We start from the raw sequence: 16496 nt of genomic DNA, 5'->3' as shown, positions 1-16496 counted from the left end.
CCCTGTGCCATGGCCAGGCCTAGTGTCTGCCAGCTGCAGAGCTGCAAGGGCTCAGAAGGGGCTGTTGGAGGCGTGACGGCTCCTCCGGCACCGTCTGCCCCTGCCCCTGCCCCTGCCCCTGCCCCGGGTGGCGCTCTGCTCCTGCTCTGTCTGGGGTGCATGAATTAGAAGGGAGATGATGGGGGGGCACCAGAAGCCCCCCTGCCCCTCTCCTCATTCACAGAATCGCCGCCCTTGTGTGCTGTCCCCATGCTGCCGTCCCTGCACACCTTTGCACACTCTCCTTTCCCACTTTCCTTCCTGACCCTTTCATTGGTCTCTGTGTGTTTCCCTCTCCCTCTCTTGCTCCCCACTCTTTGGCAAGAGACCGGCAACAGCTTTGCAAAGGATTGAAGGAGGTATGGAAGAGGCGTCATTTCCCAGCTTGCACACAAGCACCTCCAGGCAGTTTTCTGCAGCAGCTGAAAACCTTGCCAAGCCTGTCTCCCACTGTCGAGCGTGGCATGAGCACCTGCCGCCTCACCCGTCTCCAGCGCACGCTTCTTTTGCCCACTCAAGCCCTGCTCTGTTGCTGGTCCACAGGTCAAGATGCTGGACCGCGAGAAGACCAAGAAGCACAAGGAAGTGGCCGAGCTGCAGGCCCGCATTGCTCGGGATGAGCAGCAGGAGGAGGAGAGCAGAAGGGAGACCTTCGGCCTCAAGCGGAAGATCGTGGCCAGTGAAGCCGGCAGAGAGTCCGCCAAGAAGGAGGTGAGCTCCAGGCCAGTTTCTGCTCCTGGGTGGAGGGCTCGGCCTCAGCACCTGGCTGGGTGGTTGGATCGGCAGGGTCAGGGGCGTGGCAGTCTGCTTGAGCCCTTCTGGGGCTGCTGCTGCTGCTGCTGCCTGGAATACAAGCCTCAAGAGTTCTTATTTGATGCTGCTGCTGCCAGGCATTAGATCCCTCTTGCTTTCTTCTCACAAGCCTATGGAAACTCTTGACTGAAGGCACTATTTGCCAAGTCGTGTGCTGGAAGAACAAAATTTAATTAAAACATTGAAGGCTCTTGTGATTTGGAAAATCCCTGTTCTCAGAGGAGTCTGTTTACTCCATCGCTCTGGGAGCAAGTCTAAGCAGAGGGTGGTCTCGGCAGGAATTCCCATGTTCTTCAAGGGTACCTGTTCCCAGGAGAGTGTCTTTTAGGAGTGTAGCCGCTGAGAGGTAGGCTCAAACATTCCTCTCTAAATCTCCGCTGCTGACACAGGTAATTCTGCATTGTTTGTCTCTGCAAGTCAGAGGGAAACTGGTGTTCAGTTGCACCTGACACTGCCCAGTTACCCACTTTCAGAGGAGGCAACCTCTGCTAGTATTGCAGAAGTATGCCTTATTCCAGAAATGCAACGTGGTAGACTCTCTTGGAGAAAGATGTTTCCTGTATAGCATTAAAAACACACACACTCTTTGTCCCTAAAACTGACATTGCCCTTTAGTTTTAAATCAGGACAAATGAGCCTCTGCTCTCAGGAGTTTGGGCAGCGCTGGCATAAAGTCTAGGGACTTCAAAAAAAAATGGGAGCCAGCCGTGCCGGATCTGACCAGCGTCCTGTTTCATGCCACAACCAACCAGCTGCCCTGAGGGGGGAACTGATGGGGGGCATAGAGGCCCGGATGTCACCTCCTTGCGCTGGTAGTCAGGCCTGCTGCCTCTGTATAGGGATCCTTCCTCCAGTCATCGTGGCTAGCAGCGATTGATGGTCTTGCCCTCCACACGGGTGGCCATCACTACGTCCTCTGGCAGGGAATGCCACAAAGTCTTTGCTCATTGCATAAATGAGTAAAATTTGTCCACTGTGAATTTACTGCCCTTTCTGCTTCATTGGACACCCTTGAGTGCTAGTATTTCGGGAGAGGGGGAAAAGCTGTCTGTCCCTTGCGTAATGTCATGCAGCTTCTGTCATGGTCCCTCCCCCATAGTTGTCTTTTTCTAAACTCAACGTCCCAGAAGCTCCAGCCTCTCCTCCTGGGAAAGGAGCTCCGCCCCCTTGAGCCTCTTGCTCACCCTCTTCCGCACTTTTGCAGCTCGGCAGTGCAGCAGCCAGAACTGTGTGCGGGTTCCTAAAGGGGGCCGCACATGGCTCTCTACACAGGGGCGTTACAGTGTTGGCCCTTCCATTGTCAGCATGCACGGAGTTGCCTTTTTCACTCCTGCCGCTCATGCTGAGCTGACATTCGCCTCAAGCTTTCCACGGCAATCCCTGCTTTCTTTCAGTCTGGGTGGAGCAGCTCGTATGTTTGAAGTCAGGGCTTTGTGTTCCTTTCTGCATCACCTTACACTCGGCATGGCTTCCAACCCTTGTCCTCCTCCTCTTTCCCACCCCCCTCTAGCTTCTCAACCTGCAGCGGAAGCTGACAGACCTGGAGCGTGAATTCCACCGGAGAGAGAAAGAACTAACGGAGAGCCTGGAGGAGGCTCGGGCCAATGAGAGGAAACTTCTCGACAACAGCCACAACTTGGAGGTCAAACTGGAGACTGCGCAGGCCGAGGCGGCGGAAGTGAGCCTCCGCCTGAGTGCATCTGAGGGTCGCGTCCACGGCCTCGAGGCAGAGTTATCCCGCGTGGAGACCCTGAAGCGAGATGTGGAGTTCAAGCTAGGCAGCCTCCACTCCTCGCTGCGGCGCACCCTGGGCATCAGCCAGAGGGACTGTGGCCCAAGATTTGCCATCAGGGGGCGCAGCAGCTCCCCGCAAAGACTCTTCTCCCCTCCAAAAGGTAGCCTTCTCAGAGGGGAAGCCAGGTTGCCTTGGACTATCTGCCTACCAGCAAGGCATTGGAAGACAGCCCCGCCTCTCTCTCTCTCTCTCTCTCTCTCTCTCTCTCCTTTCTGTTGCTCTTGGTAACTGCAGATGGGCAAGGCAGCCCAACTCCAGAAACAGGCAGCCCAAATTCCCGACCCTTATCCCCAGAGCGTACCATCTCCCCGAACCGCAGTGAGCAACTGGTCGCGGATATTGACCCAGAAGTTGTGCGGATTGCTCTCCGGGACTTCCTGCAAGAACTAAGGGCGACACAGCGAGAGCGGGTCTGTGGAATGACACTCTCTGGGCTCCTGCCTGCCATGGCTTGGCATAGTTGGGCCTCTGTCTCTCCCAGCCCCTGACCAGGCTGTTTCTCTCTTTGGCTCCAAGGATGAAGCCCGGTCTCAGCTGGCTACCTTGAACCACCAACTGGCGGATATGGAGTTGGCGCGGGATGCAGCCAGTGCTCAAGTGCAACAACTGCAGAAGCAGTTGGCTGAGTGCACTGAAGGTAGGGGTGTGTGTGCGTGTGGGGGGGGTGTGCGCGCGCATGGACCGCCAACATGGTTGGCTGCCCTTTTGGATGCCCCCAACTTCTGGTATTGTGGGAGAGGGAGAAAAAGCTCCATCTCCACTTTTCCCACCCTATGCATAGTTTTAGCAACCGCTGTTGTGTGTCGGCCAGTCCCCCGCAGTCGTTCATTTTCTAAACTGAAAACTAGCGATTAGTGGTTTCTGCTCCATGCCAGGCTTCCAGAAAGGAGCTTGATTTTAGCGACAAGTTACGTATGCTGATTAAATGACCAACAATTTTGCATTTCATTTCCTGAAGACTATTCAGGACTGCGCTGTCCAGGCCCAGTGACTGACTGACTAGTTTTTAATTGTCTCATATGTCATCTCTCGTCACTTCAGTCTGACAGTTCTTCAGATATCCAGGCGGGAGATGCTGCTTTTGGGAAGGGGCTCTTTCCTGCCCTTTCAAAAGTGAAAACATGCAAAGAAGGTCGTTCGGCTTCTCTGCCGTCTCCCCCTCTTCTATTCCTTTGTTGTCTAGTGGCCCATGAAAAATTGCTGTGTGGTTTGCCTTGATGTGGTTACCAGTTTGCTCCGTAGATTCTCCCTTTTGCTTGCCTGATTGTCAAGTTGTGCTTCTTTTGTCTGAAACTGGCGCTCCAGTCTGTCCCCCTGGTTCGTGCAAGCCTTCCAGTTTTTGAGAGGAGCTCTTTTCCCTCCGTGACTTCTCTGACTTGGGTCATTAACCACACAGGAATCCTTTTAGGTTTGGGTGGGGCAGCACTTAATATGTTTTTAAATAGCTTCTAGGCATCCTGGCGGGATTTGACTCCCTTGCTTTCCCCCCCCTTTCAGCATCCCATCATTTTTGTAAAGTTCCTTCTTCTCAAGTCAAATGGTTGCTTTTGCAATTGTTGTCACCCACTTCTGCAACAGATTCTGCTAGAGTTATCTCCCTTATTTCCTTCTCCATTTTCACAGAATCACAGAGTTGGAAGGGGCCATACAGACCTTCTAGTCCAACCCCCTGCCCAATGCGGGATGAGCCTAAAGCATTCCTGACAAACATTCATCCAGCCTCTTCTTGAAAACTGCCAGTGAAGAGGAGCTCACCACCTCCCTAGGCAGCTGATTCCACCTTTGAACTACTCTGACCCTGAAAAAGTTTTTCCTAATATCCAGCCGGTACCTTTCTGCATGCAATTTAAGCCTGTTGCTTCGAGTCCTATCCCCTGCTGCCAACTGGAACAGCTCCCTGCCCTCCTCCAAATGACAGCCTTTCAAATATTTAAAGAGAGCAATCATGCCCCCCCACTCAATCTCCTCTTCTCCAAACTAAACATCCCCAAGGCCCTCAGCCTTTCTTCGTAGGGCTCAGTCTCCAGACCCCTGATCATCCTCGTCGCTCTCTTCTGCACCCTTTTGATTTTGTCCACATCCAGAACTGCACACAGTACTCCAGGTGCAGCCTGACCTAGGCAGTATAGAGAGGGGCTATGACCTCCTGCAATTTCGATGCAGTGGCCTTTTTGATACAACCCAAGACTGAGTTTGCCTGTTTGCCACCGCATCACACTGTGACTGCTCATATTTAGTTTACAGTCCACTCTTGCCCCAAGATTGCTTTCGCATACACTACTACCCAGAAGTGTATCCCCCATCCAGTATTTGTGCTTCACATTTTTGTGGCCCGGGTGTAATACTGTGCACTTGTCTTTGTTGAATTGCATCCTATTCACATCTGCCCACTTCTCCAGAGTATTCAGGTCTTGTTGAATTTTAACTCTATCTTCTTGGGTGTTTGCCACTCCTCCCAATTTGGTATCATCAGCAAATTTAATGAGTAGGCCGTTTACCCCTTCATCCAGATCATTGATAAAAATATTGAAAAGTACTGGGCCCAAAACCGAGCCCTGCAGCACCCCACTGGACACCTCCTTCCAATCTGATGAAACACTGTTGACCACCGCTCTTTGAGTGCGGTCCTTTAACCAGTTCCCTATCCACCAAACTGTCCTATAGTCCAGTCCACAGTCTTCCAGTTTGCCCATCAGAATGTCATGGGGAACCTTATCAAAAGCTTTACTGAAATCCAGGTAAATCATGTCGACAGAGTTCCCCCGATCCAGTAAGCTTGTCACTTGGTCAAAGAAGGAAACCAAGTTGGTCTGACAAGATCTGTTGGGGACCAAACCATGTTGATTTCCCCAGATCACTAAGCGGTCCTTCAGAGGCTTACAGATCGATCATCCTCAGGGCAATTTCTTCCCAGGTGGGAGATGGTGCGTCCCCACTTCTAAGTCACTTTTAGAGCCCCATATCTCTCCATTCATGGTGCTTCTGTGGGGGCATTTATTCTCTTTTCTAGCTTATCTTACTTGACACCCTCTTTGATACGCAGAGGACTGCTGTCCCCCCAAACATCTTTCCTGGCCTGCCTACAGAGTTTCTGACCAGGAACAACCATGCCCCACTCATTTCCCCCGTGCCATCAAGTACCTGAAAGGGCTCTGCTGCCTGTCGTGTAGCATCAAGGCCCCCACCCCACCCCACCCCACCCCCCGCTCGGAGGCTTCTCAGCATTAGCACATCTTCACTTGCCCCCCCTTTAGTCTCCTCACTCCACCAAAATTGACTATTTATTTATTTATGTCATTTATAGTCTGCCTTTCTCACTGAGACTCAAAGCGGATTACATAGTGTGAGATTAGTACAATCAGTATCAAGGACATTTCCATAAACCATGTCATAGGATTTTACAAAGACATGGCATTAGCAAGGATCCAATACTGGGTTGAAGAATTGCTGAAACAGAACATAATCAATTCTAGGACTGTCATTAGACAACATGGAGCACAGGTGGTATATAGGAATACATATTCAAAGCAACAAGTAATATGCAAAGCAACATAGTGGTGAAGTCTATGGTCCCTAACTCATTAGCGAAGCATCTGAGACCCCCTCCCTACAATTCAGCCCTCCCATTTGAGTAAAAAGCCTTTTTGAATAGTTCAGTTTTGCATTGTTTGCGGAAGGCCAGGAGTGTGGGGGCTCAGTCCTGACCTCCTCAGGCAGGCTGTTCCATAGGATAGGGGCCACCACAGAGAAGGCCCATGTATGGGCTGCAGTTGATTTTGCCCATGTGCAGGGTGGCACCTGCAAGAGACCCTGTTCGGATGAGCAAAGCTGCTGTGGAGGGACGTGGGGAAGGAGGCGGTCTCGTAGGTATGCTGGGCCAAGGCCATGAAGAGCTTTGTATGTAATAACCAGTACCTGGAATTGAGCACTGTAGATGATGGGTAGCCAATGGAGCGACTGCAGGATGGGAGTGATGTTCAAGCTCCTGCTCGCTCCTGCTAACAGTTGAGCTGCAGCATTTTGCACCAATTGGAGCCTCTTAGTGAACTTAGATGGGAGGCCAATGTATATAGTGCGTTACAATAGTCAAGTTTGGATGTTACCATAGGGTGGATCCAGGTGGCCAGGTCGGCTGCGTCGAGGTAAGAAGCCATCTTCCAGGCTAGAGTGAGATTGTAGAAAGCATTTTTTGCGGCTGCCTTAACTTATTTTTCTAGTAGTAGGGCTGGATCCAGCATAACCCCTAGGCACTTAACTGTCATCATCTCATTCTCATAATAGAAGTTGGGCAAGACCTGTGGCTAACACCCTGGCCTGGTAGGGCACTGCTGTTCCTGGGGGGCAGGAAGCCTTGGATCAGCTGCTGAATCTGGGCAGCTTACTTTCTTTCCCTTGCTTCACTTGCTCTCTCTCCTCCTAAGCTGGTGACATGAGCGTCCTGCAGCATTGGAAAGGGCATGATATTGGTTGGAAGCTGGGATGCTCGGGGCTTTGCTGGCATAGACGTATCCTGCATGTGGGTTCCCCCTGATCCGGGCCCTGGGGAGCCGTGACGCCTCTGCCTCTCACCACTGTGTTGCTTCTGCAGGGAGGCGCAACAGGGAGGAGAAGCTGAGCAGTGCCCAGGAGGCACTGATCCTGCAAGAAGAGAGATTGCACCAAAATGAGCGGGAGCATCAGACGCTGATGGACAAGGTGGCAGTGCTGGAACGGAACCTGCAGCTGGCTGACAGCGAGAAGAGAGCCACCCAGGTGGGCAGGGGGCTTGCAGCTTCCTGGGCAAGAGTGTGTGTGTGTGTGCGTGTGTGTGCGCGTGTGCATGCACCTGTGTGCGCAGCTGTAAAGCCAGTGGCTGGCTTGTGTGTGCGTGCCTGCTTGTTTCTCTGCCTCTGTTCTAGCCTGTCTCTGAAACCCCCGTCCGCAAGGGTTTCCTTGTAGAGATGGAAACTCTCGCGGTGAGCAGGCTCTCAGCTACTGCAGCGGGCAGCGAGCCGTTTTGGCTCCGGTCTTCGTGTGCCCGTTTCTCACCTTGGTTGCAAGAGCCGCACTTCTGGAGCTCTCTGCTTCGTGGTTCCTGCAGAGAGAGAGAGAGAGAGAGAGAGAGGGGTGTGTGTGTGTGTGTGTGTGTGTGCGTGCGTGCGTGCGTGCGTGCGCGAATGCGTGAGTGCGTGATGTCTGCTGGGCTTGGAAGCTGTCCTGGATAGAGGAACAAAGGTGGCAGGTGTCCGGGGGGGGGGGGGGAAGCAGAGGCATAGCAGTGCTGTGCTGGGATGAGGGGTTGATACCTTCTGTCCTGCTTGGGCCCTGGTCCCTGATGCCCTCGGTACCAATCCCGTCAGCTGAAATGTGCAGTTTTTAATTGTGCCACTAAGCATGGGAGGGAGGGCACCCTCAGAGACAGGGCATCTGCTTGGCATGCAGAAGGTCCTGGTTTTCTTCCCTGACGCCTCCTGTTCAAAGACTCAAGTGGCAGGTGATAGAATCATAGGGTTGGAAGGGACCTCTAGGGTCATCTAGTCCAACCCCCTGCACAATGAAGGAAATTTTCAACTCCTCCCCCCCACGACTGCCCCAATGACCCCTGCTCCATGCCCAGAAGATGGCGATCAGCATTACCCTGGGTTATGTAAGAAGGGCCATGCGAACTAAGCACGGATGCAACCCTTCCTGCCCTCCCTCTCACGATCTGCCCCGGTTCACAGAATAAGCAGTGCTGTCAGGTGGCCACCTAGCCTCTGCTTAAAGACCTCCAAAGGAGGAGAGCCCACCACCTCCCGAGGAAGCCTGTTCCACTGAGGGACCGCTCTGACTGTCAGGAAGTTCTTCCTAATGTTTAGCCGAAAGCTCTTTTGATTTAATTTCAAACTGTTGGTTCTGGTCCGACCTTCTGGGGCAGTGGAAAACGACTCTGCGCCATCCTCTGTATGACGGCCCTTCAAGTACTTGAAGATGGTTATCATATCCCCTCTCAGTCGTCTCCTCTCCAGGCTAAACATTCCGAGCTCCTTCAGCCTTTCCTCACAGGACTTGGTCTCCAGACCCCTCACCATCTTCGTTGCCCTCCTCTGGTCATGATTTGTCCTTCCTAAATGCAGAACTTTGCATTTATCTTTGTTAAAATTCATTTTTATTTGTTTTAGCCCAGTTTTCCAGCCTGTCAAGATCATCCTGTATCCTGACTCTGTCTTCGACTGCATTTGCTACCCCTCCCAAATTAGTAGCATCTGCAAATTTAATAAGCATTCCCTCTATTCCTTCATCCAACTCATTTATAAAAATGTTGAACAGAACAGGTCCCAGGACTGACCCCTGAGGAACTCCACTTGTCACTCTTCTCCAAGAGGATGAGGAACCGTTAACTAGCACTGTTTGGGATGCAATCTGTCAACCAGTTACAGATCCACCTAAATAATAATAGGATCCAAACCACATTTTACCAACTTGTCGACAAGGATATTATGACGGAGACAACATTTGCCCACCTCCAATCTTCTGGCACCTCGTCTGATCTCCAAGAATTCTCAAAAATGGTGGACAGAAGCTCAGAAATTACATCTGCGAGTTCTTTTAGTACCCTTGGGTGCAATTCATCTGGCCCTGAGGACTTAGTTCCGTTTAAAGAAGTCAGGTGTTTACGTACTACCTCTGTGCTGATCCTAGGCTGTAACTCCCTTCCCCCGTCAGGTGTTCTGTTATCGCCATGTTGAGCACCGTCTCCCTCGCAGGAGAAGACTGAGGAAAAGCGGGAATCGAGCAGTTCTGCCCTCTCTTCATCGCCTGTTACAATTTTACTTTCCCGTCCTTGCAATGGGCCTACCATGTCCTTGCTCTTTTTCTTACTTTGAACATAAGCAAAGAACCCTTTTTTGTTGTTTTTAGCATCTCTTCCTAGCCTAAGCTCATATTGAGCTTTAGCTTTTCTAACACTCTTCCTACAAGCATTGGTTATTTGTTTATAGTCATCCTTGGTTATGAGGCCCTCCTTCCATTTCCTAAATGAATCTTTTTTATTTCTCAGTTCATTAGGAAGTGGTTTATGAAGCCACCGTGGCTTCTTTCAGCTCCTCTTTTGATGCCAAAGACCCTTCTCTGCCGGAGACTCCGGAGAGTGGCTGCCGTCTGAGTGGACCAGTACGGAGCCCTGATAGGGCTCTGAGTCCGCCTAGGACCGCTTCATGTGTTGCGTCCTCCATGCCTGGGGGAAGAGGGTGGAGGACTGAAGGGAGGTTTGCATTTCTGTGAAGTCAGAGCCACACTTGGCAGTCCTTGTATCGTGCGGTGCATGTGTGCGCGTGTGAGAGAGAAATGGAGGGGGTGGGGAGAGACCACAGTGACTTGATTGCCTGTAAACCATCTTTTAAGTCTCTTCCTCTGGCATCATTAACTGGGTTGGGACGGTGACCCTGCTGGGGCAGAGTCCACCCTGACTCTCGGGGAAAGATTGTGGGTATGGAGCTGCCCAGCTGCAGAGGGCTCTGATAGAGGAACGGCCTCCGTTTCCCTTAGGGTTGTGCAGGGAAGGGGGAGAAAGTTTAACTCTTGACTGCCCCTTTGGTTTTGCTCTTGTAAGTTGTCTCTGGGAAATACATGTGTTTAAAGATAAAGACTACAATTCGTGTTTTGCGGATGGAACTCCATTGGATGGCTTCGGCATCTAGATCAAAGGAATAATCTTTTATTTTAAGGGCAAGTAATCCCAAGGAGAAAAAAGGCAATCCAAAAATAAGGCATCAGTACAGCCGAGATCCTCTGAACAGCCTTTGAATCCTGTCCAGGGATCTTGGGGTTGACAGATAATGCGCAACCACTGAGCAATTGAGCCCCCCCCCCCGCCCCCCGCCCCAGCAAAAAGCAGCAGCTTCAGAACTGGGTGCTCAGACTTTGGTTCCTGCCCAGGCAGGCCATTTTCTCAACCCGTTGAGCTGCCTCCTCCCTGGAGGCTCCCAAGTCTCTAGCCCTGGGAGAAGGCAGCCCTCAAAGGTCTCCTTGGCCCCTTCCCCCAGGATAAGCTTGACAAGATGAAAGCCAGCGAGGCCAAGCTGGAGGGAGACAAGCAGCGCCTGAAGGGCGTCTTGGATGCCTCGGAGAGCCGCTGCACCAGAGTGGAGTTGCTGAGACGCTCACTGGAGGGGGAGCTGCAGAGAGCCCGGCTGGTGCTCAGCGATCGCCAGGTGGAGCTTCAGGTGCTGCGGGACCGCGTGGATGCTCTGCAGAGACAGGTATGGGGGAGCCCCTCCCCATGGGGCCTGGTAGCTTCAGCCTGTGCCCGTGTTCTCCCATTGGGCCATCCTGAGCAGTGCTTGTTCCTTGCCAGTCTGGGTGCTGCAGGGCGAGGGGAGGATCCGTGGCAGCCCCGTTGCCTGCCTTTGGTCTCCCTGGTCTCCAGGACCGCCTGTGGCTGCAGCCATGAGGGCTAGAAACTTGTGAGGGTTTCCTGTTCTGTTTAGTAAAGGCTATGCTTCTCAAAGAGAACCTTTCACCAGATGGCTGGTTGCCTGAACAGTTTATGTCTATGCCTAGTACAGACGTGAGCTAAGAGATATCGCAGGCCTTTCAGCAGCCTGACGGCACGGGAGGGGACATCACTGGGATATGGACAGAAATTCTATAGACAGGACAGAGAAGGGTGCTCTTTTGGGGGGGGGGGCTCTGCTTATCAGATAAACTCATTAGAGCTCGGTTCTGGCAGGCTGATGGCACGTTAGCAGGGTTCATACGCTCAGCATTCTTTCCCACCTGCTTGTCAATTCAGAAGATTCTTCTTATTTAATTAGTAACCGTTTTTTTTAAATGTAAATTATTACGCTCCTAACTTGGATGCAGGAACAAAAATCTGGGCAGGACCAAGGAACCTTGCCTTAATGGGGCTGTCGTGAACCCTAGGCAGTTTTGCATACACCCCCCTCCCAGAGGCTGCAAACCTAACCCACTTCCGCTCCTGCCCACCGCAGGTGACCGAGTGGGAGACGAAGGCTGGTGCCCGCCAGCTGTCGCTGGACCGCCTTCAGCTGGTGCTGGCAAAGGCCGTGGAGGCTGAGAGCTCCCTGAAGGAGAAAGTGCAGAGTCTCTCTGCCTCCCTGCTGGACAGCAGTTCCTGTGCCAGCTCAGCCCAGGAGAAGGTGCTGGAGCTACAGAAGTCTCTTACATCCAGTGAGCATGAGCGCCGGGTGATGCAGGTATGTGTGGCAAGAGGGACCAACGACCTCTGTGCCCCAAGCGGGCAACTTCATTCCACTGGGCGACCCTTGTGCCCTTTGCTCTGTTCCAGGAGCGGTTGGAAGTGGCCCGCCAGGCACTGTCGGAAGCCAAGAAGGAGACAGGGCTGCTGATGGAGCACCTCCAGGCCCTGAAGACGGAGCGAACGGAGCTGCGGCGGCAGGCGGAGGAGCTCGGGAGTCGCATGCGCCAGCAAGAGGAGGCAAGACACAGGTGGCGGGCTGTGCCTGAGGGGTTGAGCTCTGCCCTCAGAGATGCCCAGTTCAACAGCCTACGCTGCTGAGTGGAGACAGGGACAGGTGGATGGGCTCTCCGTGTTGAGTTCCTCTTTCTTCAGATTCATTTGTATCCCACTTTCCTCCATTTTATCCTCACAGCACCCTGCAAGGTAGGATACGCTGATCGGGTATGACTGGCCCAAGGTCGGCCAGTCAGCTTCCATGGTGGAGGAGGGATTCAAACCTCGGTCTCCCAGATCCTAATCTGACCCTCTAACCACTGCACCACACTGTCTCTCTTCTTCAAAGGCCACGTTTCTGTTGGGCATGATCGATTTCTTTTTGGTTGGCTGATCCCGGAAACTGCAGGAAGGGCCTGCAGCCAGGCAGCTCCTTCTCACACCCGAGATCTCAGCCACCGCCAGAAGCAGGTGCCCTGGGGGGAGGGGGGGATCAGCCAGAGGCGCCCCCCCACGCCCTCCCTTTTCAGCTTCCTTCCCTACCTTTTGTAAGCACTGGGCAAGCGGAGAAGGCCACTGCCTCAGACCTGGACCGGGGGCAGGGGGTTAGGGTTACCCCTCTCTCTGGCCTTTGCTTCCCTGGCTGGAGCTCTTTTATCAAAGGGGAGGTGGCCTGGCTCAGTCACTGAGCCCAATGCATACAGAAACCGCTGAAGAAGTGAGCTGTGGCTCACGAAAGCGCATACCCTACCACTAATTTTGTTAGTCTTATAGGTGCTACTGCACTCTTGCTCTTTTCCAGAAAACCCTCAGTAAGGTTTGGAAAATGCGTCTTGACAGATTTAAACATTTGCAGTCAAAAAGAACTCTAATCGGGCTAAGCAAAGACAGACAAATCCAGGTTGCTCAAGGCACCTGAACTTCACTGCCGCTGTCTGGAGCAAGCTGGCCTGCCTCTGGTAGCAGGGGGCACCCCCCAAATGGTAGCACCACCCCGACTTTCCAGCCACAGGAAAGTGCACCCAGAGCCCTCGGGAGGGATCCCTGCCCCAGCCCTGATTCAGTGCCGTTTTTCTCCACAACGGAGAAACCCCGCACCCTGACTTGCCTTCTGGTGCTTGGAAAGGGGGACTGGTCCTTCCTCCCTCACAAGGAAAAAGTTCTTGGGCAAACTAACACCCCCCCCCCTTCCGGAGCCCTAGTCCTGCCACAGGGACAGGAAACAAGATGGGGGGAAGTGATCATGGCCTTCCGATTCGCAGTTCAATACAGCACCCTTTCCAGCCCGTCCTTGCGTGGAGCGGTGGACATGGACACAGCACTGTTTGGCTGCTGTATTCGGATGCGAGGCGTGGCCATTGTCAGGCAGGCGGTGCTGTCCAGGGCAGATGATACGTTGCCGGAGTGGTGGAGAGCTCCTTCCCTGGGCTTGATGCAGTCCCTCTCCCTCCCTCCCTCCCTCCCTGCGCTCCTGCAGCTGCTGCGCCAGTGCCAGGACAGTGAGGCGGTTGCCCTGAGAAGCCTGCAGAAGGCCCAGGAAGACAGGCGTCTCTTCCAGGAGCGGCTCAGCAGCCTGCAGAAGGCCCTGGCTCAGATGGAAAGCGAGAAGCGGGAGGTCGAGCGCTCCTCTCTCCGGCTGGAGAAAGACAAGATTGCCCTCAAAAAGACCCTGGATAAAGTGAGACCTCCACAGGACTAGCCACTTGCAAAATTTGAGTGCTACCGAGCAGAAGGCAGGCCTGAACTGTGAGGCACTTCTGGGGGAGGGGTTGGGGGTGGCTTGCAACACATTTGCAAGGCTACGTGGTTGGCAGCAGGGTGAAGATGAGCCAAAGGATTGTGTGCAAAGCAAAACTGACCTACAGCACGCGTTGTCATGGGACGTCTCTGCACACTTAAGTTCCTTTTCGGTAAGAAAACAGCAAGCGGAATCGCTCAAGGACAGGCCAGTTGGGAGTTCTTAGAAGAGAAAGTCAGAGGCACACCTTCCATTTTGCCCAGAAGATTTCACATGGATGGTTAGATGCTGGCCATAAAAATGGGGGAGGGGGGTGCACTGCCACCCGTGCCTGGAGGGGAGGGTGCAGGAAGAAGCCTTTGACAACAGCGAAGTATGTTTGTGGAAGGAAAAATGTGTCTCTGAGCATGTACAGAGTAACTTTTCTGGGTAAACAAAGACACCCCCCCCAGTACGTCTGAGATTTGAAAGTGGGGCTCTCGGGCCACAGATTGCTTGAAAGAAGCCCCACGGTGGGGCAGTTTGGGAGGTATGACACTGTGGGCATCTGCTTGGCTGGCAGGTAGAGCGCGAGAAGCTCAGAACTCACGAGGAGTCGGTGTGGCTGTCAGCTGAAAAGGGGCGGCTGGACCACTCCCTCACCAATGTGGAGCAGGAGCTGGCTGGGGCCTGCCAGCAAATCCGGCTGCTTGAGGTAACTCCCCCCCCCCGCTCCCTGCTGCTCACTCATCCCCGTCCCCCCCCCCCCTTGGCATCCTGGGTCTGTGAGTTGATGTGGTCATTCCACCAGGTCTGCTGTGCAGCATTTCATGTCAGAGATTTACAGTTTGTCCCGTTGCTGCCTCTGCAAATGCGGAAGGAGCCGGGCAGGGCACTGAACTGGCCTCCTTCAGCAGGCGGCATCCCCCCTTAGAAGCCTGCGGTTGTAGTCCTAAGGACTAGCAACTCTATGAAAGCAAAGATGCGTGGGATAGTGAATGGCTGTTTGAGTTTGGGTGGGGAACGTGGTTGCCCTGGTTGGAAGCCTGGCTCTGTCAGCGGGGGCCAGCTGGGTCTTTCATCCTCCTCCCCCTGCCCTTCACCCTAGGCTCAGGTAGCGGAGCTCGAGCGGGCCCCAGGCCAGAACACAGCTGAGGTTTCTCCCCGGCAGCAGCAGGAGTTGCAGCTGGAACTGGAGTGCCTGCAGAGCTCCCAGCTCCAGACAGAACGCATGCTGGGTGCTCGAGAGCACGCCCACCGGCATCGAGTCCACACCCTGGAGGAGAAGGTGAGCTGTGCCCATGAGCCTGGGGGGAAACAAATGCTCCCAGGCCCCTCCTGCCCCTTCAGATGCAACCGTTTAGGGAACTTGTTTGCGCATCTCTGCTTCTGCTTGTTGTGGCTGGGACAGAGACAACCCCCCCACACCCACACACCCCCACACTCTTCTGGAAGCAGCCGACACCGTTATTTCTGAGGCTCTCGTGTGAGCCTGAAGGGCTGGGAAAGTTTACTGGGACTGATGTTCCAGTGTGAACACTCGTGCTCATGGAGTACAGTTGGAAAAAATACATTTGCCACCCAGCGGGCTGACTGGCCAGTCCTGCTCACCGTGTGCCGCTTCCAGCCACGCCCAGTGAATATGGCGTTCTCCTGCCCACGTCCCCCCAAAAGCTTTTCCTTCCTTCTTTTCCCCATCAGATCCTGAGGCTGAAGGAGCAGCTCCACCAAGAGTTGCGCGGGAGCCGACCGCTGTGCACCCCCCTGGGTGACTAGCATCCAGGCGTGGCTTACTGCTGGCACCCGCCTGTCCCACCAGCCAGCTCCTTGCTCCAGTACAGATGGCACACCGGGAATTTGGGGTGGGGGACTGGCCTGCCCCTCCCTCAGAAGCAGCAGCCCAGCAGAGCGGTGTAAAGAAACGCTGGAGGAAAAGAGCAAACTCCCCCCTCCCCTCCCCGTGCACCCAACACCCTCTTGGGGTAAGGGGGGGGGCAGGAGGTTGAAGGTCTCCCTTGGGCAGCTTTGGACTGCTGCTGTGGTGCGATAATACCAAACTGCACCTTCATTCATTCCTTAGGGCTGGAAAACGTGCCACCCCCCCCCCCCACACACACACACGAGAAGCACAACCCGTGAAAGTGTCCAGGTGCCAGGCGAGGGTCCCGTTTCTTGCTGTGACTTTGACCCCCCTCCCCCCGCACTTGAAATGGAGAGGCTTAGCTCCCCCCACCCCTGTCCCATCCTTTGGGAACAGGGCATCTCTAGCAGCCTGCTGAGGGCGTCCTCCAACCTCAGCCGCACTCCTGGGCTGCTTCTGGTCCCCAGAACCTTTCAGCACCTGTGGCAGAGAGCGAGCGGTTCACTGTCAGTTGTGAATGGGCGCCATGAGGCATGTTGGCGGCAGGGCTGCTTGACCTTTGCTGCCCACGTAACCAGACTGGCCCGTGGCTTCCCGCTACGTGGTGCTGTGCTGCCTGCCCTCATCGTCTTCGAAGTGACGCACCAATTGGAGGGTTGGGATTGGGCACACGCACTGTGCCCCGGGTCTGTTTGTCTCTGTTGATCTTTATAACTCTCTAATCAAGAAATGTAGAAAGCTTTATTTTTGTACTGGGGAAGGTGATCTGATAGTGAATAAATCTGGATTGTCAAATGTGCGATAAAAGTCTCTCTTAGAGCTAGGATACCCCCTCCCTTATTTTTGAGGCACCTCACATCCAAGCTGCTTGGCAGGA

At 53.8% G+C, this 16496-nt stretch overlaps 1 protein-coding gene across 2 annotated transcripts in view; it reads left to right on the top strand.

Moving 5' to 3' along the window:
* CROCC (ciliary rootlet coiled-coil, rootletin) overlaps window positions 1-16413 on the top strand; it is a 54206-nt gene extending 37793 nt beyond the window's left edge. Inside the window, exons 26-37 of one of the 2 annotated variants that reach the window (XM_055001371.1) lie at window positions 583-750; window positions 2363-2747; window positions 2882-3057; window positions 3164-3284; window positions 7236-7399; window positions 10651-10866; window positions 11599-11823; window positions 11916-12065; window positions 13519-13719; window positions 14342-14473; window positions 14867-15046; window positions 15460-16413. In XM_055001371.1, coding sequence (XP_054857346.1) covers window positions 583-750; window positions 2363-2747; window positions 2882-3057; window positions 3164-3284; window positions 7236-7399; window positions 10651-10866; window positions 11599-11823; window positions 11916-12065; window positions 13519-13719; window positions 14342-14473; window positions 14867-15046; window positions 15460-15534 — 2193 coding nt within the window. In that variant the 3' untranslated portion in view covers window positions 15535-16413. Of the gene's footprint in view, window positions 1-582; window positions 751-2362; window positions 2748-2881; window positions 3058-3163; window positions 3285-7235; window positions 7400-10650; window positions 10867-11598; window positions 11824-11915; window positions 12066-13518; window positions 13952-14341; window positions 14474-14866; window positions 15047-15459 lie in introns of those variants that run through there. The other variant, XR_008598408.1, reaches the window with a different exon arrangement.
* Window positions 16414-16496: the final 83 nt, after the last annotated feature.

This window comes from Eublepharis macularius, chromosome 17 (assembly GCF_028583425.1).
Source record: "Eublepharis macularius isolate TG4126 chromosome 17, MPM_Emac_v1.0, whole genome shotgun sequence".
In the NCBI taxonomy this organism is placed as follows: Eukaryota; Metazoa; Chordata; class Lepidosauria; order Squamata; family Eublepharidae; genus Eublepharis; species Eublepharis macularius.
The sequence above is the reverse complement of the archived record's forward strand: the minus strand, read 5'-3'. Positions and strand labels throughout refer to the sequence as shown.